This window comes from Uranotaenia lowii, chromosome 1, assembly GCF_029784155.1.
Source record: "Uranotaenia lowii strain MFRU-FL chromosome 1, ASM2978415v1, whole genome shotgun sequence".
Classification (NCBI taxonomy): domain Eukaryota; kingdom Metazoa; phylum Arthropoda; class Insecta; order Diptera; family Culicidae; genus Uranotaenia; species Uranotaenia lowii.
Genome location: NC_073691.1, coordinates 161,550,178 through 161,576,243, shown reverse-complemented (window position 1 = coordinate 161,576,243; position 26,066 = coordinate 161,550,178). Strand labels below are relative to the sequence as shown.

At 41.6% G+C, this 26,066-nt stretch overlaps 1 protein-coding gene across 8 annotated transcripts in view; it reads right to left on the bottom strand.

Moving 5' to 3' along the window:
- LOC129740721 (peripheral plasma membrane protein CASK) overlaps positions 1-21,480 on the bottom strand; it is a 214,080-nt gene extending 192,600 nt beyond the window's left edge. For all 8 annotated transcript variants that reach the window (XM_055732491.1, XM_055732492.1, XM_055732497.1 and 5 more), the window contains exon 1: positions 20,642-21,480. In XM_055732491.1, the coding sequence (XP_055588466.1) occupies positions 20,642-20,674 (33 nt within the window). In that variant the 5' untranslated portion in view covers positions 20,675-21,480. The remainder of the gene's footprint in view (positions 1-20,641) is intronic.
- Positions 21,481-26,066: the final 4,586 nt, after the last annotated feature.

The window sequence follows — 26,066 nt, the reverse complement described above, 5'->3', positions numbered from 1 at the left end:
AATAATAAATAACAAAAATTATCATTTTCCTTCAAATTAAACATGATTAATTTTTTATTTGAACTGACATTTATTTAAGAATCAATTTTTTTTCCTAAATCTGTGTTTGGTGAATATTTATTTCAAATTTTAAAACTAGACTGTTAAGAAATTATATTGAAGCAAATTTTTAGTTCAGAATGATAGGTTATTTTTAAAAATTTATCAATCATTTTATCATTAAAATTTATTATATTTTGAGTTTGTGTGATAATTATGAGTAAGAAAATGATGTTAGAAATCCATTTCCTCATCAATTCTGTATTTTTGGGGTTGTTATTATTTTAAGATAAATTTGAATTTCAAACCGGAACGGAAATCATAAAATAGTAGGGGAGAGTGGGGATACTTGATCCCCTTTTCTTATTTTCACCATATCTTTTTGGAAAAATTAAGCAACTCGCCGTCTTTGACATTTTCTGACAGCTTGTAACTTCAAGTTTCTATGCTCCTTAAATTAGAACGATACTTGAACCCGTTGATGAACTAGAAGCATTTTCGTGGGAGTAAAAATATTGCGATTTTTCTGAAGTTAGGGGAGACTTGATCCCCTATTAAAAGAGACTTGATATTTTATTCAGGAAGCCTTAATCCTTGTATAAAAATCAAACAAAACCCCAAGATAGAATGTTAATTGACTATTTTGGTTATTTTTGTTCTCATTTCCTAATTTATAGCAGACATAAGAAGAAAATTCTATATCTTTGTCTCAAGGCTAATAACATTGCATACTTAAAGGTGCTATTTTTTATAATTAATAGAAAATTAATTATTTTTGCTCTTTTCTTCAGACAATTTTTTGGTAAATATTAGTTTTTGGATAAATATTAGTAATTTCGTAATCAGCAATCATTACGATCAATTCAGAAAAAGAATATGCCGTTTGGAAGGGGGATCAATTGTACCCAACTCTAGGGGATCAATTGTACCCATAATCAACATTTTAGAAAACTTTTTCTGAAAAAAGTTGAGAGTTTTCCATTGCTTTGAAAATATGGCATTATGAAGTTCATATCTACACTAACGATTGACATATTGGAATAAATATTTTTATCATATTTTTTTATGTGAGAAACATTTTAAAGTGATAAAAAAAGATCTTCAAATCACATTTTGTTAAATTGTTCAAACAAAGCTGAATAACTCGAAAAATAAAATTTTCTAAATTTTCTAAATTTATATTACATTTAATGAGCAATTTTTTTATGACTTCTATTGAAAAATGACAAAATTTTTTTTCATTCAATTTTTGTCAGAAATAAGCTAATCTCAGATATGTTGCAGCAGATATCAGCAAAAAATTAAGTTTTGAATCACAAAAAATAAAAAAAAAGGGTTAAATTTTGGGGAGAACCTTTTTGATACCTCATCTTTCTTTAAGCCGTTCCGTCATCTTCGAAAATTTGATAATTTTCAGAAACGAAAATGTACCCAGACGAATTCATAACATAAGTAATGACAAATCCCCAATATTATCAAAGTAGATTCACTGCTGGTTTTGATAAGGTTTTTTCAAGTTGAATTATACGATAATTCGTTCCCACTTATACCAGTCTATTTTAATTTTTTGTGTTTTTTATCGTTTTTCGCATCATAAAGGAACTACCCTAAGGTTTGCAGATTAATATAAGCTAGAAGTAAGCACCAACCATGGGGTGGCAAACGGCAGACTGGGTCCAGATCAGAACTTTCATTATGGAGCTTGGCTCTGGCAGTACTTTCTTGACCGGATCCGAGTCCATGAATTTCAATCAAAGTTCTACAAGCTTAAATTTTTATCCGAAGCGCAACGCTCTATGGACACACAAAGAGAAGGATCAAACTTGCCCAATGAATAATCCGTTTGGGAATTTATGCAAAATTTAGACTTGTTTTTATATCGTTTCCAAGTTGATTTTGCTTTGTATGAAAAGGTACCAAAATTGTCATCTCTTATTGAAGCTGTTGTTTGAATTTTTTGTCATTTAGAAGAGAACTGTTCAGAGCAATCAGCATTTGAACTGCTCAATTTTGAAATTTGAAAATAACACTCTAAGCTCTCTTGCAATCAAAACATTTTTTCAAATTTTCGTGCTTTAAATACATTTGTTTACAACCGTTACAGCCTTTTATAATTTAAAACTGTTCAAATAAATTCCTTAACAAGCAGTAACAAAAAAGTTGCCATCATCTGGAATGCCATTTTTCTTGGTAAACCATTAAATCGACCTGCTTCGTTCCGCCCTCCTCAAGTTGCCTATCAAAAATTGAAAGACCATTCCACCAAGGTTGACATAAGTAGGTAACATTCTCCAGCCTGCAGACGAGAGCTTCCTGGATCGCCATCAATCAAAGATGTCTGAACCGGGCTAGTCCGGAAATAAAGCCAAATCACATCATGTTTAATGCGACCAGCCATTTCTCTTCATTCGATGCCACCCTAGGGGGTTAATGTGAGGACTCGTTTGCTTGACTGGAACAATTTCCGGTCGAAGCCCGGAATCAACCGGGAGCTTGCAATATCGTCAGATCCGTAAGAGGGGCGTTTCAGAAACGATAGTGAGTTGAGGGCAGTCGTTGGTTGGTTTGTGATGTTTACAGTTGAAAAACGTGGAACAGAAAATCCGAAATCTGAATCTGAAATCTGAAATCTGAAATCTGAATCTGAAATCTGAATCTGAAATCTGAATCTGAAATCTGAATCTGAAATCTGAATCTGAAATCTGAATCTGAAATCTGAATCTGAAATCTGAATCTGAAATCTGAATCTGAAATCTGAATCTGAAATCTGAATCTGAAATCTGAATCTGGAATCTGAATCTGAAATCTGAATCTGAAATCTGAATCTGAAATCTGAATCTGAAATCTGAATCTGAAATCTGAATCTGAAATCTGAATCTGAAATCTGAATCTGAAATCTGAATCTGAAATCTGAATCTGAAATCTGAATCTGAAATCTGAATCTGAAATCTGAATCTGAAATCTGAATCTGAAATCTGAATCTGAAATCTGAATCTGAAATCTGAATCTGAAATCTGAATCTGAAATCTGAATCTGAAATCTGAATCTGAAATCTGAATCTGAAATCTGAATCTGAAATCTGAATCTGAAATCTGAATCTGAAATCTGAATCTGAAATCTGAATCTGAAATCTGAATCTGAAATCTGAATCTGAAATCTGAATCTGAAATCTGAATCTGAAATCTGAATCTGAAATCTGAATCTGAAATCTGAATCTGAAATCTGAATCTGAAATCTGAATCTGAAATCTGAATCTGAAATCTGAATCTGAAATCTGAATCTGAAATCTGAATCTGAAATCTGAATCTGAAATCTGAATCTGAAATCTGAATCTGAAATCTGAATCTGAAATCTGAATCTGAAATCTGAATCTGAAATCTGAATATGAAATCTGAATCTGAAATCTGAATCTGAAATCTGAATCTGAAATCTAAATCTGAAATCTGAATCTGAAATCTGAATCTGAAATCTGAATCTGAAATCTGAATCTGGAATCTGAATCTGAAATCTGAATCTGAAATCTGAATCTGAAATCTGAATCTGAAATCTGAATCTGAAATCTGAATCTGAAATCTGAATCTGAAATCTGAATCTGAAATCTGAATCTGAAATCTGAATCTGAAATCTGAATCTGAAATCTGAATCTGAAATCTGAATCTGAAATCTGAATCTGAAATCTGAATCTGAAATCTGAATCTGAAATCTGAATCTGAAATCTGAATCTGAATTCTGAATCTGAAATCTGAATCTGAAATCTGAATCTGAAATCTGAATCTGAAATCTGAATCTGAAATCTGAATCTGAAATCTGAAATCTGAATCTGAAATCTGAATCTGAAATCTGAATCTGAAATCTGAATCTGAAATCTGAATCTGAAATCTGAATCTGAAATCTGAATCTGAAATCTGAATCTGAAATCTGAATCTGAAATCTGAATCTGAAATCTGAATCTGAAATCTGAATCTGAAATCTGAATCTGAAGTCTGAATCTGAAATCTGGAATCTGAATCAGAAATTCTAATCTGAATCTGAAATCTGAATTTTTAAACTACATTTGAAATCTGAATCTGAAATTGAATTTTTTTTTTGTAAAATCAAATTGTAATTTTTTTATCAGTGCCACTGATAAAGCCTTACCACATTTTGCTAGTAGATGGATGTTTTTTTCGTTACCGCACAGTGCCACATGGGGCAGAAAAATTAACCTCCATTTGTTTCAGTCGGATTTTTGACACATCTTGATACGGTTCAGCCCAACAATTTTCTTCGTGTTCTATCGGTTTTTAGGACAATCATTTTTTAGGCTGTGACTGCGTTCTTTGACTATTTACTGTGCTTGCTGCTGAAGATTTGCATATAGATTTTGCTTACTAAGCTAAGCAAAGATTTTTGAAAGCACAGACACTGCGACTAGAAAAAAATGAGGAATTTTAAGACTCACAATTTACTTAGAATCACCATCAACATGTCTTGGAAAAAGATTGAAATCAATTCGGGAAATGCCCTTAGCCTCAACATTTGAGGCTGAGACTGTTTTTTCAATATCAGGATTCCGGCAGGTGGATTTTTTAAGATAAAAAATAATCAATTCCTATCCTACATATAACATTCGTTATAGTTTTGATTTGTTTATGTACCATTTTGTCTAAACCTTACAATTTTGAATATTTTCTAAAGTTTAAAAGCACGTTGTTTTAATCAATTGAAAATCATCAACAGACTATCGGAATCCAAACGCTTCACCCAGAAAATGTAAACCACGATTGGATCCAGGGCGGCAATGTTTATTTTCGATGAAAATTTCCATTCATCAGCTACGATTGAATGGTTTGCAACAACGAAACTTCCAGGCAGGCAGCAGCGATCCTTGGATGCACACGAGCAAGACTGGAAATTGCGTCCATCGTCGATTAAAATCGATTTTCGTGGAAGTTTTCACTGCAAATGGATCTGTTTCCCATCAGCATCCGGTCAAGGCACATTTGCTAATTGGACTTTTTCACGTGGAGCAGCTCCGGTAGTTGCACTCGAAGCTGATTATGGCAACCTACTCGAAACAGTGCGAATAAGTTGCTGGTGCTGGAAAATAATGACCAATGATGAAATAATGATTCGAACTCACTTTTGGTTTGATCCCAGGGGCTGATTTCAGATCGTCGATTTATGGAATGAGAATCGCACAATCAGAACCCAATTCCAAGGATTAATCGATGTATGGGGTTACATGAGCATCAATGGAGATGCAGAATGAGCACCCAAACCAAATGCTGCTGTTTCGTATTTAAGGCGTTTTTGGTAGAAACCCAGGAATAATTTAACATAAATAAAAAAAAAACACTTGAAACATTTTTTAATCAAAACATATCAACAGGTTGAGAATTTTGTCTCGGGCTTAAAAAATGGTCATGATTATTTTGATAACATTCGTTCCAAAAAAATCGAAATTTGAAAAACTGTAATCGAAGGAATTAAATTGATTTCAAAAGTAATTTACATCTATCTAAACAAATCTTTTTTCATCAACCTCTTTCCGAAATTTTTAAACGAACACACACATTCATTGATAACCCTCGATGAGCACTTTCATCTTTCGTTCCGGAAGACCCGATCCGACAGCTCATTTGTTCCCATTCCTTGAAAAATAATCAGAAAACCTGACTTAAGGTGAATGGGTTTTTTTTGCAGTTTCCTCCGAAACAAATTACCTCTGAATGCAAAAGGATAACCGGTAAGCCCTGGGAATGGGAGTTTCCCGGTATCTTATTGAGCCATTCGACGATCATCATCGACCCAGTATCGGCTTCAGCTTCTAGCAAATGAATCGAACGAGAAAATCCGGAAAACATAAGCCATCTCATCTAATTCCGAGGATTACTGAAATGAGAGAGCCAGCCGAATCGTTTACCCGGGAGGTAGTTTCCCTTCCAGCCATTTACTAGCGATTCCGGGACGGTGAAACGCATTTTGAAGCCGACCGGGTAGTTTATTGCGGTTGTTCACATGGCCATTGCCGAGGCTCAATCGTCGGGCTTCTAGTCTGAGCAGCATATGATACTTATCTGTGCCAATAGAAACGCCATCTCGAAATCAAACTCCGGATCTGGGGTTGGCCCATTTTCCGGACACAATCGCATAGAGCGATGTCAGATTATTGCTCATCCCAACGACCGCATCGTTTTGGTTTTCCTCCCGTTCGATTTTCTAGCAACCTAGGTGCGTAACGACTTGTGGAAGGTGCGAGTAGGTACTTTGCGAATTGATCAGTACACCATGCTATTTTTTTTAACACCGAGATATTCTGGCTTGAAATTTTCTTTTGACAAAAAATAAACCCCAAAACACTTTTCGGTATCATGAATTTTTATAGAATGAAGACTAGAATCAAGCGCCGGTTGGTTGAAATTGTTACCAAATATTGTAAGAAGAGTTTTTTTTAGTTGTCATGATTGGCAGTTCAGTTTCCCCTTTTTTCTCAGTGTGGTTATGATCCACAGAATCCACCTCCAATATTCCTATCCTTCCTTGTGCTGCATGGATCGGTTTGACAAGGCAGAGTAGCTCAAAACGAGATGAGCCGACAACACTGGAGAAGACGAGCAAAGAGAAAGATCGAGGACAGAGAAGTTTTGACTACGGACCAAGATGGTCGGAAAAGTCAAGTTTTCTACGGTGCTGAAGTGAGGTTGCCCATAGTCACGTGGGTTCCTCGCGTTTTCCGCGAGCCACGTCATCCACGGAACTCGAAGTCACCAGGAACAGCAGCACAGCCATTTACGAAGGTTATCTTCTGGATAAGCAGCGGTAGGAGGCACCAGATCTGGTACATTAACCAACGCGTACGAGAGCACGACTCGGATGTGCGGATACACAGAAGACGAAAATATGCTGCGACTTAGAAGCTGTTTGAAGGGAGCTGCGTTTGCCGCAGTACGAAGTTTCCTTTTACACCCAAGGACAGTGAATAGGGCTATCGAGGCGTTAAAGCTGAAATTTGGACAGCCGCGGTTCATAACTAAATCGCTGAAGGATCAGGTTCTTTCCATACCTGCTATCGACTCTGAATCGATGAACAAAATCGTCGACTTCGCTCTTGAGGTGCAGAATCTAACCGTAACCATCGACGCTTGTGGACAGAAAGAGCTGAAGCGAGATTCTTCGTTGCTGAACGATCTAGTTTGCAAACTTCCCGGGCCAATGCAACTACAGTGGACGAGACATACCAGAAGTCTTCGCAAGGTCAACTTGGTGACCTTCAGCGAATGGATCTACAGCATCGGGGAAGATGCTTGCTTGGTTTCGAGGCCGCGTCAAACCAAAGAATTGCATCCGACCCAGGAGCCGCGCAGGAGAGCCGCTTTCGTGAATACTCACGCTGAATGTAGCGGAACATCGACAACTGGCGTGAGGAAACCTTATATCGCAGCGTGCATTGTCTGCATGGGAACTTGCGCAACTCTTGCAAAATGCAAGCGATTCCGGGAGCTGTCGTATGATGGACGGTGGGCGACGATACGTGAAGCTAACGTGTGTCAAAATTGCCTAAAGCAGCATAGAGGAGGATGTCGATCCCAGAACTGCGGAGTCAACGGATGCACCTTCATACACCACCCGTTGTTACACAAAGAGCTGAACGCAGAGTCGACTGTGATCCAGATGCCTGTCCCCGCGCCACGGGAAGAGCGGTCATGCAACACTCATCGGTCGAGGTCCAGCACAAGTCTTTTCCGTTACGTTCCAGTCGTGGTATATGGGAAGGGGATTGTGATCCAGTGCTATGCCTTCTTGGATGACGGGTCTTCGGTGACACTTATAGACCAAGATCTTGCGGATGAATTGAACCTGACAGGAGAATCACGTCCTTTGAGTCTCAAGTGGACTGGAGGCACACATCGTATCGAAGATAACAGTCAGAGTGTAGGCTTCGGAGTTTCCTGCCTAAAGGGAGAGCGAATCCATCTAGCGGACGTACGAACAGTGAGCGGACTTCAATTACCGTCTCAGACCATCGACGCGAAACAACTCCAGGCAGAAAACTCCTATCTGCAAGGGATTCCCCTGGAGTCGTACAACAATATCCGGCCTCGTCTACTGATCGGTGTGCAACATGCAAATATGCCGCTTGTGAGGGAAAGTCGAGAAGGCAAGCCTGGTCAGCCGATCGCCGTTAAGACTGATTTAGGATGGACGATCTACGGCGGGGCGTCGACGGAAGAATCGCTAAGTATGGTACACTACACGTATCACATTGCCTCCTGCGACCACAAGACAGTGAGGGACCCTGAAGAGGAGCTTGACCGTGTCGTGCAATTGCCGAATGGTGAATCGATGACAACCGCCTGTCCGCCTTCCGCTATAAATGTCGCACCGATCTATCAACCAGCCACATTGGCCCGACCGTTCGCACATGCCGGTACCGATTATTTGAAAAAAATGGAAGTGGCTATAGGGGGTAGAGTTGAGAAGAGTAAGGGGGGTCCTCTGGTATGTCCTTCTATCCGTGGGGTCTACAAAAAATTAGCTAGCTCTTTAACTTCAAACTTATACAGCTACAGCAATAGGGAAACCAACTTCGTTATCATCGATGACCACAAGATGGCTGAAGAATGTGTATCAGCGACCACCGCCTGGTGTTTCAGTCCTCCGGCAGCTCCCCATATGGGGGGGGGGGCGGAAACAATCTCTGCAATCCATCAAGCGCATCTTAGCTGAGTTACAGGTACCACATCGCCCGAAGATGGGAGAATTCAGGAATGTCTTGGTCGAGGTCGAAGTCAACACAAATTCATGACCGCTCACCAATGTTCCGATCGAGAACGATGCCGTACCTACGCTCAAACCAAACCACTGGTTGTTGAGCAGCTTCGACGGGTTTAAGCTATTGACCGAACTCGATATGACGATCGTCAATTTCCAGCTTCCAAAGAACTGCTGGCCAAATGGACGTGCTATTCGAGAAGGGCAGGTGTGCACCGAAACAATCACGATGGGTAAAGGCGTGTACGCGAAATCAGTTGATAAGCTTGTGGCGCTAGATGAGCAAATTAAGGAAGAGTTTGCAGGCTCAGAGACGGAGTCAACAAACTGGGGGGGAGTGTCACTGAACGAGCCTACAGTATCGACGGCATTGAACACACTTCGGTTTTGATGACAGTTCTCGCATCGAGATACTGCTAGGCGTGAGAAGGCGTGAAAAGTGAGAATTATCGAATAGGCGGGAGAATAGTAGAACGTAAACAAAATATCAATTGTTTTCAAAACGGATTGCAGCTTAGGAAGTTCTCTGTACAATAGTGGATTGTTTTTGATTGATGCTAAGAGTTTGTTCTGAATTTAGTAAGGTAGGCCAGTGTAATTTAATGAAGTATGTGCATATTTAAACGAAGATATTAAATCTTAGCCAAATTGCGCAATCGGATAGTGGAGGCACAGTTCCCTTGGAAGTACACGAATGCTACATTGCTGTAGCTTATCAGAGGTGAGAAAGTAATGAGAAAGTTAAGAATTGTTAATTTATTAGAAAATGATTGAAGGTGAAGTGACTAGCGGAGGCTACAACAAGAATCTAGACAGGAGCTAGATAGGAAAAGGCCACTAAACGTAAGCTAGAAAAAGTAATCCAGATAAGATTGGAATCTAATTAAATTTGTACCGTAGGAATTTAAAACTCGCCGAACTTCGAACGAATAAAGGTGTGTTAAAAATTCGGAAATTGAGCTTTATTGTTACCACAATTCGGAAGTAACAATTTTACATTTCTGGCGATTAACCAACATTCATCGATCTGGTACATCCGGCTTTGCTTTCCAGTCATCAAGGAAGGTGCAACCTAGAGGTTCGATAGATCTGGTTCGTAATCCCGTCACCGGAACCCACCAAAGGTTAATTGGCTGATGCCAAACCCGACCTAAGCTACATCAGACCCGGTCCACATCACCCAAGCTACAATGGGAAGGTCCCATCAGCCTCGTAATTACCAGAAGGCTGCCATGCCATTGCCCTGTTCAAAAGGTAGGAGCTGTCCTGGCCAATGTCATATTTATCATGCTAAATCCACCATAAACCTATCCTTAAAAATGTTACCTCAATCAAAATGTGAAACCCGTGCTTTCAAGCTTATCTGAAAACCCCTGTCAACGTGTTTGCTTACTTCGGTAGTAAGTCTGCCTCAGCAAGGGAATCAGTGCCGATCCGGAGAGCTTTATTTGATTATTGTTTATTGTTTAAAACCTCAACAGATCACATGTTAATCCTAATGATTACACTAACTATAACTTACAAATTAAAATAAATATCAACATAAAACTACACAATACACTTAAAATTGTCTTCGGAACACATTCCTCGAGACGTCGAAGTCACAAGGTTCGGAAACGCGATTAAAAGTTTTTAGAATGCCGATGAAAGCCCTGATAGCCCCGTTATTGTTCAGGCGGATGACAATGTAGAGCTTGTAACTATGGAAAAGTTCTAGCCAAGATTGTTAAGATTCATCGCGTAAATGGAAATGTCGAGGAAGTGCTGGTGATTAAGTGTAGAGTGGAGCAGACCTACCTTCGAACCCGAAAAAGCCTCGAATGCAGCCAATCAACATATGCACAGAAGGATATTGGCACACAGCACCAGATGGCAGCACCTGTCATGCATGATGGGGTTCAGGGTTGAACACGCCAGCAGATCATGGAGGCTGAGTTGCTGAGGAGAAGCCGGAGAAAGGATAGAGGGGCAAGAAGGGTTAGCGGCTGGGTACGGAAAGCCATTGACCCAAAACAAAATGGTCATTTTTTAAGTTGAATCTCTGAGTCCGAGTACGAATCGTTCCGCATTGCAGAAATAGTGCCAAACCCGTGAAAGAAGCCCGACGTAAACTACGGTCAACCACGGGAAAGAGAACAGCAAGCTCGTTTGTTTGTGGAAGCGATCTACCAGGACCCCGTAATTTACCCTTGAGTTCCGGTATCGGTTCCCGAGGCAGCTCACCTGAATGCCGATCACAGCGTCCATACAGAACGTGCTACTTGAGGGCGTCGTGACTCACCACCACGAAGTTATCGACCTGCCGCATACCACCCATCAGCGCCGTTCTGACTCCGCTGAAACTCACCAAGTGCCGGAGACACGGAATTGCGACCTCAGGCCGCAGACTACTTCTGGCTAACCGAACCCACCCTAGCAGTTTCGGTAGTTTCGCCGCGCAAATAGGAGGTCGTGATATTTCCGGTTCCGAATGATGAGGAGGTGTACGCAAGGAGAGAGGCCCGAGAGCAAACGCGTGAGGTAGGAAAGTTTGTGCCATTATATATTGTGTTGCGGATCAGTCGACAAGTGCCTTTTTGTACCATTGAGGAAGGGGAATAAAGTGGGCGGGCAAAGCTCGAAACTTAATTATCTAGCGTTTCCTTGAAGTTCTTTGAACTCGAAAAGCTGACCCTGAGGCAAGAATTGGGGGAGTCTTAACAGTGATGGGTAGTGATTCAACCACAGGTTACAAGCTGCAGGTTCTGGTTTAGTAATCCTCTAACATTCCGAGGCAGTCGATTCTTGATGTGAGAAGGTCCGCGACAACTAGAGCATGAGTAGCATTTCGGCGTGTCTAAGCCAACGAGACGGCAGCGGTTTTCATAGCTTGGTAAACAAAACGGATCTTGCCAGTTCAGGTGTGCTAGAGCGTACCGCAAGAAGCGCCACTGGATAGCCTCGATTCTTTCAGCACCGTTCTGATAGAAAGAGCACCAAACAGATGAAGCGTATTCGAGAATAGAACGAACTATGCAATAATAGAGACTTTTCAGGCAACATACGTGTTTGAAGTCTTTGGTCATACGAAAAAAAGAATTCAAGGCTTCGAGAAGCTTTGTCGAAAACATAGTACATTTACTGCGGTTCAAGGGCAAGCAAGCTATGTCAGTGAGCAAAAGCAGTGAATTGCAGGAAGTTGATATCGTCTTGGCCGTTCATGGCGTGAAAAAGTTTCAGTTCATCGGCATATGCGAGCTTTGTGTCGCCGAGGAGCGAGAGTACATCATTGAAATAGATCACGAAAATGATCGGTCCCAAATGACTTCCTTGGGGTAGCTTTGAAGAAGCAAGGAACTGCCTAGAAAAGAATTCACCATTACGAACGGATAACTTTCGTCCCGTTAAGTAGCTTCGGAACCAATCCAATAGGGTACCATAGAAGCCTAAACGATCGAGCTCTGCGATTGCAATATCGTGATTCACCTTATCGAACGCGGCAGAGAGATCTGTGCAAATGGCGTTAGTTTGAGTTTTCTTAGCAAAGCTGTCTTGCACGGACGATGTAAAACTCTGTAGGTTTGAAGTCGTGGATCGTTTAGGTATGAACCCGTGCTGATCGTTGGAGAAGTGATGCTTGCAAAATGAGTAAATTGATCCAAAACAACCAGTTCAAACAGTTTCGATCACGCATAGAGCTAAGATTCCGCGGTAGTTGCTCACACCTATCTTATCTCCGTTTTTGTGGATAGGAAACATGTGAGCTTCTTTCCACAATGAGGAAAAGATTGCGCAGTACAGCATGGTTGAAAGATGTGCCAGATGGGTGTCAACAGAGATGGCATAAAATGCTTCAATAAAGTAGCTGGTGCTGCAGTTTGTGACCATCCTACGTCTCTGAACATGGCGACCAATGATGTATTTGAGAATGTTCTAAAATGTCTCAGACGCTGCGTTCGGAAGGATCAAGCTCAACTTCCCATTCGTTGGATTCAAGGACGATGGAGAATTTTGAATTCACGTTCTTGAAATCTTTATAGAAGGATGCTGATCTCTTCATGGGAACATAAATCTTTGCGGTATCGAGAGAGACCAACGAGGTTGGGTGATGTGGGAAAGCTTGACGAGGAGAGCGGAATCAATTGTCTGAATCATGATACCATCGTTAACGAAACAGAGGTCAAGCATACGTCCGTTTTCTCTTTTCGATATCATTCAGCTAACGTAAAGTCGCTGTACTCAAGGCGCCTTAGTATACACTAGAAGATGCCGAGAACGAACATCGCACAGGGTCTGGGAACAGGAAACCACTTTGAAAGGAACGCCATTTTAGGCCGGGTATGTTGAAGTCGCCGATGACGAATATGTCATCATCCGGAAAATAAATAGAGCTGAATTGGGACAGGCAACGTGCAAAGGACTCTGCTAAAACCAGGTCGCCAGAACGATCAGGAGGCTCGTACACTATACATAGTTAGAATTTTTTTATACTGCTAAGGGGGCTACGATCGCAACAAAACACTACATCATCTGGGCCAACAATCTGACTGGAGAGGGTACGGTCATTAAGCCATGTTTCGGTAAAGGCAATGATATCGTAACAGGAGCACGAAGTAGCAAGCCGGAATGACACCACCTATGGTCTGGTAGAAAATGCTGATAGAGTAGGCCGATTCAGATGCAGTACCGCATCGAAGATCACTAGAAAGGCAGACTCCATCACGCGGAGAAGAACTGTCTATGATATCATACTTGCCTGATAGCGCAAGCTAGAGAACTACTTGACCACAGACCAACCCAGGGCCGGGACGACTGTTGACGCTGGCAGGAAACAACGCGACTGAGTCGAAGGGCTCCGGGGTTTCCGTAGTTCCTAGCTCGTTGCGTCCCGGTGCTGGAGACCTAATAGAAAACTCCGGATTTCTCGTCGTTACAGAGTACTTGCCTGTAGATGCGATCCGGAGAACCTCATCGCCTTCAACGAACTCAGGACCAGGATGACTGATGACGCAGGCAGGAAGCAGCGCTACTGTGTCGAAGGACTCAGGGGTCTCCCAAGGGCTTGTGTCGATGCGTCCTGGTGACGAAACCCGGTTGACGCACTTGTAGACGAAGTGTGTTGGTAGACTACATATGACCTACGGTTATGTGAAAATTCATCATACAACGAGAATGTTTAGAAGAGAATCTCCAGAAGCGTTGGCCGATGCTCTCACAGTAGGAAACCGATCAAAAAATAAACAGTAGAGAGCTAGGGTCTCTTCGTCGTTGTCAGTTGGAATGAAAACCATGTGATTCGCTTCAACCTTCAAACTTCTAAGAGGGTCTATCTCAATGACATCGGTGCGGTAGTGGACCGACCCGTGCCAAAAAACTATCGGTGTGGTTGCTTCGACAATTGACTGGAAGAGTTGAAGTTTCTGGCTGATCCACAACTTCACGGGACTGCATCCCCGTGGCCAGGTCTTTGTGTTCAGTGCAGCTTCTTTGAACGAAACATCCAATCCGATTTTAAAAGAAACAAATCCTATAGTGGAGCCATCTACACCTTTCGGGAGCAAAGGGAAGTTACACCCAAGCAACGAGAAACTATCTTGTTGATATCTTCATCAGTAATTTGAGGTTGAAGTTCGGCTAGATATAGCCAGAATTTAGGTGCCGGAGGTGGGAACAACAACAAACGGGACTAAAAGATCACTAAGATCGATAGTCTTAGTCCCAGGCATTGTCGAAGAGACTAGCGATAGTCCATAATTACCACGGTGACGCTTGATACTGAGTATCAGCCAGCTGTTACGTTCACGAAGACGTTACCGAGGGCGAGGCACCTGAAGACCGATTTCCCGTGGCCAGTTCGTCTTTACCGTTCCATTCCGGATTGCTACCGAAGGCAAAATCAAAACACAATGTTTTGGATTCGTTCTTTTTTTGCACAGTAAAAGCACACATTGGGAACAGAAGCGTTTTGACAACTGAAGATGATTGATGCTGTCATCATACACGACCAACTTAGCTAACACAGCATGTGGTTCAGCGCTACCCTGCAGTTTTGGCGGTTTATACTGAGAAATTATTTCAGAATCTGATAAGAAGTAATATCTGATTCTGAGTTTGGGAATCAATTTTTCTTCTTCTTTCTTTCTTGGAGCTTCTGCTTCATTTGCATACAGAATCTGTTGGACCTAAAATTGACCAAAATGAATCAAATTCAACTTTCCTTCTTTTTCACCACCAAATGTCCGAAACTTTCCAATGTGAATCAATTTCGGCTCGATAGAGTTGCTTTCGCTCCAGAACCCTCCCAATTACATCGGCTTACATTTAATGCGTTTAGTGCAATGGACCAATTTCCGTGCCCCGTTCTCTCATCCTTCCACCATCAGCGGCTGACTGGATGCTGCAAAATTAATCAACGCTCTGCCAGCTTTCAACAGTCCCATGAATGGGTAATTGTTGCCCTCATTCTGGCCAAGCAAACATTCAAACACACACATAAACACCCACACCACACCCTCGCATGGGTAAACACATCATTGTGTTATGTTTGGGTATAACAGCAATGGCCAGAACACTCACCTCGAATTCATGTGACACACCATTCTGGAAACAAATTTCATCGGACACCCAGGACCATAGCTATGCACGCACACACATGCATATTCTCACAAGTACATCCACGTTGGGAAACTATTTGCGAACAATGGAATTAATTTAACCATAAAGTGCTCGGGTTGATGAGAATTTCGGAAAGTAGCGCATACATACACGTCAGTTTTCGAGTCAACTTGCATAGAACGCATAGAACATACACAAACATACACAGTCACAGCCTTTCGTTGATGCGTGGGCCGGCGAAAATGTTAACCGTGTCCGGGACGATAAGCCCTTGAAGTTGGACCCGGGCTTTTGGCCGGCTCTTCTCTCCGGTACTTATGGATGTTATCTGATCTGCCGTAATTGTAGCTCATGACGGGTTTTGTGGGTACACAAGCACTCTCTTTATTTGGCACAGTGGAGGTTGCCTCTCCATTTGCCTGACTTTCAATGGAAACCTTTAATCTTCGAAATACTAATTTACTTTCAATATTCAATTATCTCGTTGCCGAGCTCAAATTTCGTTCAATTTACTCCCTGTTTGAATACTTCTTCTTGCAGAAAACGAACCGAACTTCATTCTATTGAGGATTATTATTACAGGAATTTGATGTATTCTTGCCTTTTTCGACATTCACAGGTCAAATGCGAAAAATTGAATCCTTGCTTGACGCCATGATTGGCGCAATGAGAGTTCAACCAATAGAGTAATCAGCAATGATGAAATAGGCATCGTTCTAATCTATGTGCTTGGTATGAAAACTTTGTAGCGCCCTACCAAGCAAAGGCAATTGAGCTCTGATTGTAACATCGAATAACTTTCTTCAAATTGATCAGTAAGATCTTTCCACCAGGATGTTTCCTGTACCGCTCCAGACACCGCCACGTGGCGGGGGTCATGCCCATCTCGGTCTTGCTAGAGGAAGATATATGTATATCTTCTGCTACGAGCACAGGCACTTGCCTGATGTGCGGAAACATGTCAGAGAGGCCTCGATGTCCAACTGGCAGCACCAGCGGGAAAGCTCGCAATGCGACCGGTGGACCCATCGCCATTCTGCCTAACCTGCGGTGACACAGTTGAGACACCAGAGTACGTAGTATTCAACTGTCCAAGGTTCGAAGGGTTACCCACCAACACGCTTGCCGCCTGCGGACCAGACACGTCAGCCGACAACATCGTGATGAGGATGTGTGAGGATGCCAATACTTGGCGCGTGGTCAGCAATGGGTTTTTTTTTATTAGTTTGTTTTTTTATTAGTTTTTTTTTATTAGTTTGTTAACCCAGCTGGTAAATCCAATTTACGGATTGCATTCCAAGGCGCGGCGAGCCACCGCGTCCCCCCAGTTTGCTACTCTGGGTCCATGGGTGCAATTGGACGACTCATGATACAATGCTAAGGAACATTGTGCCCCCTACGCCATATAGTCCACCTGGGGCCACTGACCTTTGTTCCCACCTCGAACTGTTTGACACATTTTACTTCAATAGTGGGAGGTCAATTCGCGCTAGTGCGCTCCAAGGCAATACTCGTTTCCAAATCCTCTGTCAGTAAATACCTCATTCTAACACAACTCGATGCGCAACCCCTTCTCTGACGAGTTAGGACCCGACATCTCATCGTGTGAATGAGGTCCCCACGCAGCGCAACTACCAGTCTGCGACCGGTGTAGTGTGACTCCTTTGTTGGGGTGCATCTGCGTAGTGTGCGGACTTACAAAGATAAGACTGAACCTTCTGCGTATGCCTAGCTGCCTGGAACGTCGCGTGCGATTGCAGGATATCTCCACCGTTACCGTTGCCAGAGTATCCGAGTAGGACGCACCCTCTGCCACGGAGGATGCTGGAATAAGATATGTCTCCGCAGTCTAACTCGTAGGGGGAAAAGTATTTACGCCGCGGAATACTTTCGGGTAAAGCGGATGTGCCACTGGATCCGGGTAGGATAACATCACCGTCGGGATTCATCTGGGTCGTAAGCGTAAAAGACCCGTACCGTCTAAGATAAACTGTTCTCGATTTAGCATACGGCGGGCAAAAAGCCTAGAATTGCCAGCCACAAAGTTGCCAGCCAAAGGGAGGAGGAAGACTGGACCACGGTCGGAGTACAATGCCCTTTTGGCGGGGGGCCCTCGAGTAGTGTGCGTCCGATCCTAGCTGTAAAGCATACAAAGATAAGACTTTTCCTTCTGCGTGTGCCGGGCTGCTAGGTGCGTCGCGAACATCGTGTAGGATACCTCCACCGCCCGCGGAGTATCTGATTAAAACGCACTCCTTACGACGGAAGCTGCGGAGATAAAACTTTACCTTTTTCGCAGTCGAACTTGTAAAGAGAAGAGTAATCACGCCGCGGAATACTTTCGGATAAAGAGACTTCACGTCGTTGGTGAGTCACTCGAGTCGGTGTAGAATGATGTCTTCGCCGGAAATCATCAGAGTAGATTCGTAAAGCCCCGGACGTATGCTGTGACAGGTGTGTGACCAGGATAAGCTGCTCTCGATTCGGCACAAGAGGAGAGAGCCTCGAGCCAAACCAAAAGGAGCCATGATCTCGTGTCGTTAGAGGAGAGGTCATTGATCTCTTGCAGTGGTCTCGAACAGAGGCGGAGCACACGATAGTCGTGGAAATCAAGCCTCGAGCTACGAGTAAAGGCCGCATCTCGAGTCATCAGAGGAGAGGTCCTTAGTCTTGAATCGTAACAAGAGGCAGGGTTTATATGCTGGAGTTTAGACTTGAAATTGAGTAAGCCGATGAGCGCTTCGTTATAGGTCCGGATGGGAATTATGGCAGAGGCCCCAACTGGACTTTATAGCGTAAGGGTGTGTAGTCCTTGCTGACAATCTTGTTGATCGAATGAAGGTTTGCCGTTAACTGTGGGATATTTTGCACATCGTTGACGGGAATAGCATCATCTTTACACCGAGGTTGTAACAAAGCAGTACCAGAGCCTTCGATCGGCATCGTTGCCTTATTCGCTGCTTTAACTGGTCCTTAGGCGGACTTGACGTTTTTTGAGTAAATTTAATGTTTAGGGTCATATGAACTTTTGCACCCGAATAAAAAAAACATTCGCTGTCGGTGTCGTTTGAGGAGCATACGGAGCGTATGCATTGATATTTACGGCAATTAAATTTTAAAAAAATTAGACATATTTTCGTGTTGTTCATACCAAATTTCTAATCAAAACCCGGGTACCTAAATTTTATTTTTAAAATCTGCAAGACTTAACATGTAGTGCTGCGTAACTTTGGCTTGTGCTTGGCATAGGTGAATTTATTTGTGTGGTTTTGTTTGGTGAATTGTGTGTTTCATTTTGTGGTTGAGTGTGTGTTTCCGTAACAATAGGCATGGTTGGTTGTCTTTGCTGTTGATAAGCTTGCTGTGGATAAATATGGGTGCTTTCTTGATTAGGTTGTGCGTTTGACAGTTAACTGAGTCTCGGATTTGACGGATTTGGAACGGAGGATCGCGTAGCATGCAACATAGTGTGATGCTTTTGTTGACACAACCGACAACTGCTACGAGTGCAGTTCTTCGCAAAATGACCAGGCTGCAGGCAATTTCGACACACTCGACTTTGATTGACGGCTTCAACACGTTCTGATATCTTCAATCGAAGGAATCTCTCACAATGAAACGCGGAGTGCCACGTGTCACTACAAAATGGACTCTGGTTGGAGGACTTAAACGTTGTGTATCTTGCTGATTGGCTTCTCGACTGATGAAGATCGGTGACGTTGTAGCGGGGTTCTTTGGCTGGAGCAACTGACTGCAGAACGGAGCAGTAGTTGCGCAGAAACTTCCTCATGTCCTCGTATTTTGGCACTTCATTACAGTTGTGTTGTGTTTCCCAGCTTCTCAGAGTGATAGAGTCCAGTCGCGAGTAAAGCATGTGAGCTAGATTGGTGCTCCAGCCATCGGTGTCTTCGCCAACCTTCTGCAGCATCATCAGGTTCTCTTCAAACTCACTAATGAGATTGTTGATGCTCTCATACCGCTCTTTTCTGATCGGTTCGAGTGAAAATAGTGCGTCTAGGTACGCCTTCACTATAAGCTTCCTATTCTCGTATCGTTCTGTCAAAATCTCCCATGCGACAGTGTAATTGACATCTGACAGTTCGATAGAGAGAACTTCCTCGAGTGCCTCGCCGCTTATTGATGACCAAAGGTAAGAGAACTTCTCCATGGGGGCGAGTTGTCCGTTGTTGTGGATCAAACCTTGAAAATTGTCGCGAAATGAGACCCATTCGCGAAGTTTTCCACCAAAAAACTGGGCAATCGGATTTCTGGCAGCTTAACTCTCGACCCCATGGTAGCATGCCCTTGTCTGTGAGAAGAGTCGTCTACGTTTGGAGCTCGTTTCGATTTGTTTTGAAGTTTCGACAGCGAACCCTTCAACTAGAAGAAACGGTCTCCGAAACTAAGCAGCAGCTCGTCGTTTTATTCTTCACGTTGGGCTTTGGCTTCTTCCTTTGCTTCACCGTAGAGCTCCTTGCCTTTTTTCTCCTCACTTTCCAACACAATCATTTCAATTTTGCTACACACTTCTTGAAGTTCATCAAACACAGGTTCTAAAACCTCAAGCCTAGAACTTATCTGACACTCATCTCTTTCTGGATTATAATTCTGCACGAATCGGTCGACGCTGTCGGTCGACACTATTTGCCTCTCACTTCAGTTGAATTGTCCAGCGCTGCGATGGCGAATTTGGGAGCGCAAAATAGTTCACGCTTTTGCTGCTCGGCCGATCGGTGGTTTTCACTTAAAGTCCGTTTTGTTGTTCCGGAACCACTTTCCGCACGGTTATCCGGTTCGAAGGACCAAATTTTTAGGGGCCGGAAAACTTTTCGAACCGAATTTAGAACGCTGCGTTTTATCTTCAAACCGAAATTTAGTTGGTGTTTTTTGAGTTTGAAGTAAAATTGCCGCGTTCTAAATTCGATCCGAAAAGTGTTCCGGTGCCAAAACAAAAACTGTAAGTTTAAGTTAGATAGGCTAGTTTTTTTTACGGGGAAATTGTGTATTTTCAAAACTACGGAAAATCATTAATGCGGACGCCTGGAAATTTAATCGTAATGATTTCAAAAGTCAGAAAGCTGCAGAAGAACGCCCTTAAATTCAAAGAACTCTGCAGATTTTATCATTAGATAAGTATTTTTGTTTTCAAGAACGCTATCGTTGCCCAAGCTTCATTAGTGAAGCAAGAAAATATGCAGATTCTCCCGGGTCATTAAGGTAAAACGCTTCCCTCAACCGGAAACGGGTCTCTTACCTTGTTCAGTTTAATTGAAAATCCAAATATCATAATTCATGAAGTTTGCTCATTTGTGAACTTTTCCCCCTCGGGCTCCTGGCGCCCGTCTCGCTTCGAATGGTGGCGTGCACTGTCTTCTTCCGGTTCTGCTGCTGGAACGGTTGTTGGACCCCTTGTAATGCGACGTAATCCTCCAGGGGCCCAACAATGGCTGCTGCTGGCTTATTCCTTTTATTCAAATTAACGATTTTTTCGCTCCAATATTTTTTGTTGTGGTTGTTGCTCTAGCTCACTAAACCACCACCCACCCCTGATATAATAAAATGGCACCAAATGAACCGAATTTTCACATCCACTTCGCAACAAACGGGCATGGGAAATCGCCACCCGGCAAATGGGGAAAGCTGGTAGTCGATTTTTTGTGACTCTCACCCTCCCATTCTATATTCAGCCAACTTTTTTTTTACTTCATTCATACCAGCTCCCGAGCACGAGGGCAGCTAATTGCCCACACCAGAAAATCACACCTAATTAGAACCTTTTTTACCACCGGCTCCGGGCGCTTCCAGTTGGAATTTTCATCATACCACACGAACAATCACCGAAGAAAGCACAAGTAGGGTGGAAATAAATTTTCCCCGCACCGATTAAGGTTACCGAATGGCAGAATTGACCGCGACGACGTTTGGTAGAATCATTGTAGAAGAAGGCCTTTAAAAAGATGTACACAAAAAATCGCTGAAGCCACTTTTCCCGCCAAAAACGATCGCAAAACGCGCGTACACGGTGGGTTGCGGCGAATTCGCGTGGCAATAGTTCCGGAACCGGATTTCGGCACACATCCGTGTCCGGGTCAAGTCTCACGGGTACTGGGCTAGCTTTGGGCAGTATCCATCCTTCTAAAGGTGGGAAAAGCTCTGCTGCACATGGATGCTGGGGCTCGCTCACATCTCACTTCTTCTCAAGCTTCTCGCTCTCAAGTAGAGGGATACAGTTTGAAAAGGATTCTCTCTTTTTCGGGAAGAGAGAGTGCTTTAGCAGAAGGGACTGGTTATCCTGAAGAAAGCTTAGGTTAGGGCGAGCTTTAACAGAGGTTTGCTATTTTGAGAGATAAGCTCTCAAAAACTAGCGGAAGAGAGTTGTTGAAATTTTTTTAGACACTTTCTATGTACACTAGGGTGGCAGCCAAATGGGCCATGTCGTATTTCGCACATCGACTATGTTCATTTTGTAGACTGGCCCAAAAAACTTCAGCTTAATAGGACTTGATTCAGGGGTGCTTCAAAGGGCTCAAAGTTTCGGTTTTTTATCCTCGAAAATTTCCAAATGAGATACCGAAGGAAATCGGAAAAATCGAGATTTTTATTTTGATGCCAAATGATTGAAACTTACTTTTCTGGAAAGTTTTTCGAAAACCGCAATTTTGCACAGGTCAGTTTTTCGACAAATCTACAATATGTTTATGATAGGTTTTCAAAATTTTGCTCATACATCCATTCTTCTTTAATACACACATGTATAAAACAAAGTTTTTGTGTGTCCGTCCCCTACACATTCGGAAACTACTATACCGTTTTACATGAAACTTGACAGGTGGGTGCTTTTTGGGCCGGGGAAGGTTCCTTGAATGATTTGGGACCAGCGGTACCAGATGGCAAACCACTCAACAAAAAAAAAAAAAAAAAACAAAAAATGTACTGATTTTGGCTAAATAACACTTGGTGACCTTTTTTTGGTCGTCAGGTAGAATTTTCGTTTATCTGCAAAATCTCTTAATTTTTTTTTATCATTCGTAGAAAATCCGTAGGAAATGCTGATAATCCGTAGATCTACGGAGAAATTCGTAGAAATAGCAACACTGTTTGGGACTCTTCTTCTCAAAAAAAGAGAGGAGTCTCAAATCATTAACCGCTCTAATCCGCTCTTGAGTGTCAAAATGACACTATTGGAAGTTTTGCGGCTTGTAATTTTATTCGGGTGTATTCAAATTACAAAATTTCGTCGGGGACGCTCAATGAATTCTCAAAATCTTTAATTTTGCATCATTACTTTTTTTGACACATCCTGAAAGTCTAGGATTAAAAAGAAACTCCCTAATTAGACCTTGAGTGTTAATTTGACACTCCTCGCTTGAAACCAATATCTCTTATTCTCAACCGATTTAAAAAAAAAATAAATTTTGGAAACATCGAAATGTAATCCAAATATGTTTTTCAGACAATATTCAGCTACAACACTTCAGCCTTTCGATATTCAAAGACTAAGAAAAAAATCCTAAAAAAGACTGTTAATCAGCTAAAGAATGCTAAAAAAAAATCATTTAGTGTCCAAAAATTCTGAAGTTAGAAGTGTATGTGTAGCAAAGCACACAGGGTCAGCTCGAAATCATGCAAAATGCAACAAAATTGGTCAAAATTCATACCATCCAGTAATAAGAAATGTGAATTTGTGAATTTTGATTTGGGCTTTAATGCAAGAAGTAAATGTCTATATTGATGTGAGCATAGTTTATCAAAAAATAGCAATGAAATGTATAAGTTTCCAGTACTTGAAACTTTATTTGAAGACCACCAATTAAGGTAGAGTGAAACTCAAGATCCTCGATCATGGCAGTTCCTTTTCTCAGTCTGTAATTCGCTGATTTCATTTGACTAATATCCGTGAAATCTGAAAACGGTCGTGGAAGATCGTTTCCAGGAAAGTGGAAATACCACTTGCATCTTTTTAGATATGCAATTGGAAGAAGAAGAAATTTTATTCATTTAAAGAGAGGTTTAATTACGCAGGGTAATTCTTCCTCAAAATATGCAAATGGATTATTGGGAACATGATTGAAAACTATGTTTTTTTTCAAAGAGTCTAATCTTTTTAATTCTAACAAGGAGGATTTTGGAAATAAGCTAAGCTTAAAATTAGAAAACTTCTTTAGAAAAACTTAATCTACACAGCAAACGAAAATTACCGAGTTCGGTAATTTTTTACCAAAATCCAAACATGTGTAAATCGTTAAACTGTTCGGTAGTTTTTTCGGTAAAAAAAAAAACGAACATCGGTAAATCGATTCGAAAATTACCGAACAGTTTAACGATTTACTCATGTTAGGATTTCGGTAAAAAAATTACCGAACTCGGTAATTTTCGTTTACTGTGTATCTATCTGTCTGTCTATCTGTTCCCTATAGACTTGGAAACTACTGAACCACCGCTCAAACTCTAGAAAAACAATTGCAAAACTTGAAAACTGATCAAGAAAATGGAACCAACTTTGGCATAGGATGATATTTGGGAACGAGAAATTTTCATATGAACGTTTCAGATTGGAGATTAGAAAGGGGCAGGGAGGCTCCCATACAATTACTAGTATAACTCGAGAACGTATCGAGCAAATAGAACCAAATTACGCATTGGAGGGTATTTGGATACCAATAATACTTTTTGGATTAAGTTAGGCCCCTGATTCCTTCCAGTGGGTGATAGGTCTCCAATACAATATATTTAGCATATCTCGAGAACTAATGATGCAAATGAGACAATATTTGGCATTTGGAGGATACAAGAAATGTTTCTCTGATGGATTGAGCCCCTTTCTCCTTCCAGTAAGAAAGAGGAAATGGGGTGACTCTTACAACTTTTAGGAGAACTCAAGAGCTAATCGAAAAAATGGAATAAAATTTGGCATGGGAGCATATTTGTGAACACGAAATGTTTCTACGATTATTTGTGACCGTTTTCTTTTTCCAGTGAGATCTTATTTGGAAAATAGAATCAAATTGGGCATGGCAGAGGATTTTTGTGCAAGAAATATTTCTCCGATGGTTTAAGATTCCCTTCTTCCTCCAGTGTGGAAAAAGAACTCATGGACAGAGTTTCCCAAAAAAAAAAATATATAACTCAAGAACTTATCGAAGAAATGTGGCATTAGATTTTTGTATTCAAGAAATATTTGTCATACGAAGCCATAGGATCCTGGTATGTTGACACGCTGCATTGGTGTCGTATTTTATAATCTAAAGAATGCATGTGATCACATAAATACTAAGGCAGAAACTGCGGTGAATCCGTGCACCCATGGTAGATTACAAAAAATAAAATCGTTTGTCAAAAAAATGGGGAAATTTTATCTCCATCTCACTTACACACATAAGATATACGGTACAAAGCAAAGGATGTTTAAACTATTTAGACGAAATTCATACTTCAGCTATGTTAAGCAATTGCGAGATATTATTCCATAAAAATACCCTGTTATCGACAAAAACATATTAGGAACGCTTCAAGGTCCCGTTTGTCTCACGTATAAGCTTGAAAGATTCAATGTAAATTTTAAAACGAATTTTTACTGAAACTTCAAATGAGCGTAAACCCTTTTCACGAGTTGGTACTGATTTCTGAAATAAATTCGAATTGTTCAATCTAAACACCAGTTTACACTAGGCAACTACGATTTTTGTTATTTTTTGTTATTTGTCTCGAGACGAACTTTCCTCTAGTGTGGACTAGCCTTGAGAGTATCCCAATATCAATCTCCCAATCTCCCTACTTGTGCAATAACAGAGAAACCCGAAGAGAAGATAGCAGGGCTTCGTTTTTTCTCTTCGAGAACAAGTTCAACACGTGGCTTTTGCATCGGTGGGAGGATATTACTCTTTTTCTACCCTCTCTCAAGATATCCTTCGCTCAAGCTCAACGAAAGTTCCGGTTCCGTAGCAAAGCTTTCGCTGAAGTTCATCAAACTTTTGTAAGCAAGGCCTTTCTTTTCAAGTAGGTATCTGTTATACTCTGTTAGAACAGACTTTTGAAAAAGCTTTCAAAATGGTTTCCCGAGTTCTTACTTTCAAAAGTTCAGATTCTAAAAGCTTTCACACTATGAAGTGGGTGATGTTTGAGAAAACCTCTATTAGGAGGAAGCTACTAGAACTTAATGTGGAAATGGAGAAATCTGTGTCCCAGCTAACATTTGGGCGTTACCAAGTTTTTCCCGTTATGTTTTTATGTGTTTGTTACCGAGTGTTACTTTAAATTATTACCCGGCCGGCGCCTATAAAAGTGAAGTGTGAATTTGTAAGTGGAGTGGGAAACGTTTCCTGATTGGTGAGCACCAATCTCGAAAGTTGCCGAATTTTTATTCTTGGATTCAACTCAACCCATTTCCCCTTTTTTAACGGCTAAGACCATTTTGATACTAATTTGGAATAATGTCCGGCGCTTAAAATATCAGCCATGATTTCCGGAAATTAATTTAAATGACTGTTAAATTCTCCAAAATCAACCCATCCATCGCTATGACTTGAGCCTTTCCTATCGGCCGTCTGGTGTAGTAAAGTCTATTTTGGCAACATATTTTAAAGCCATAAAATTTACTCACTTCCGGAGAACTCTGAAATGGGGCCAAAAAAATGTATTCCTACACAGGTTCGCGGCGAGCCGCCGCCGCCGCTGACGAC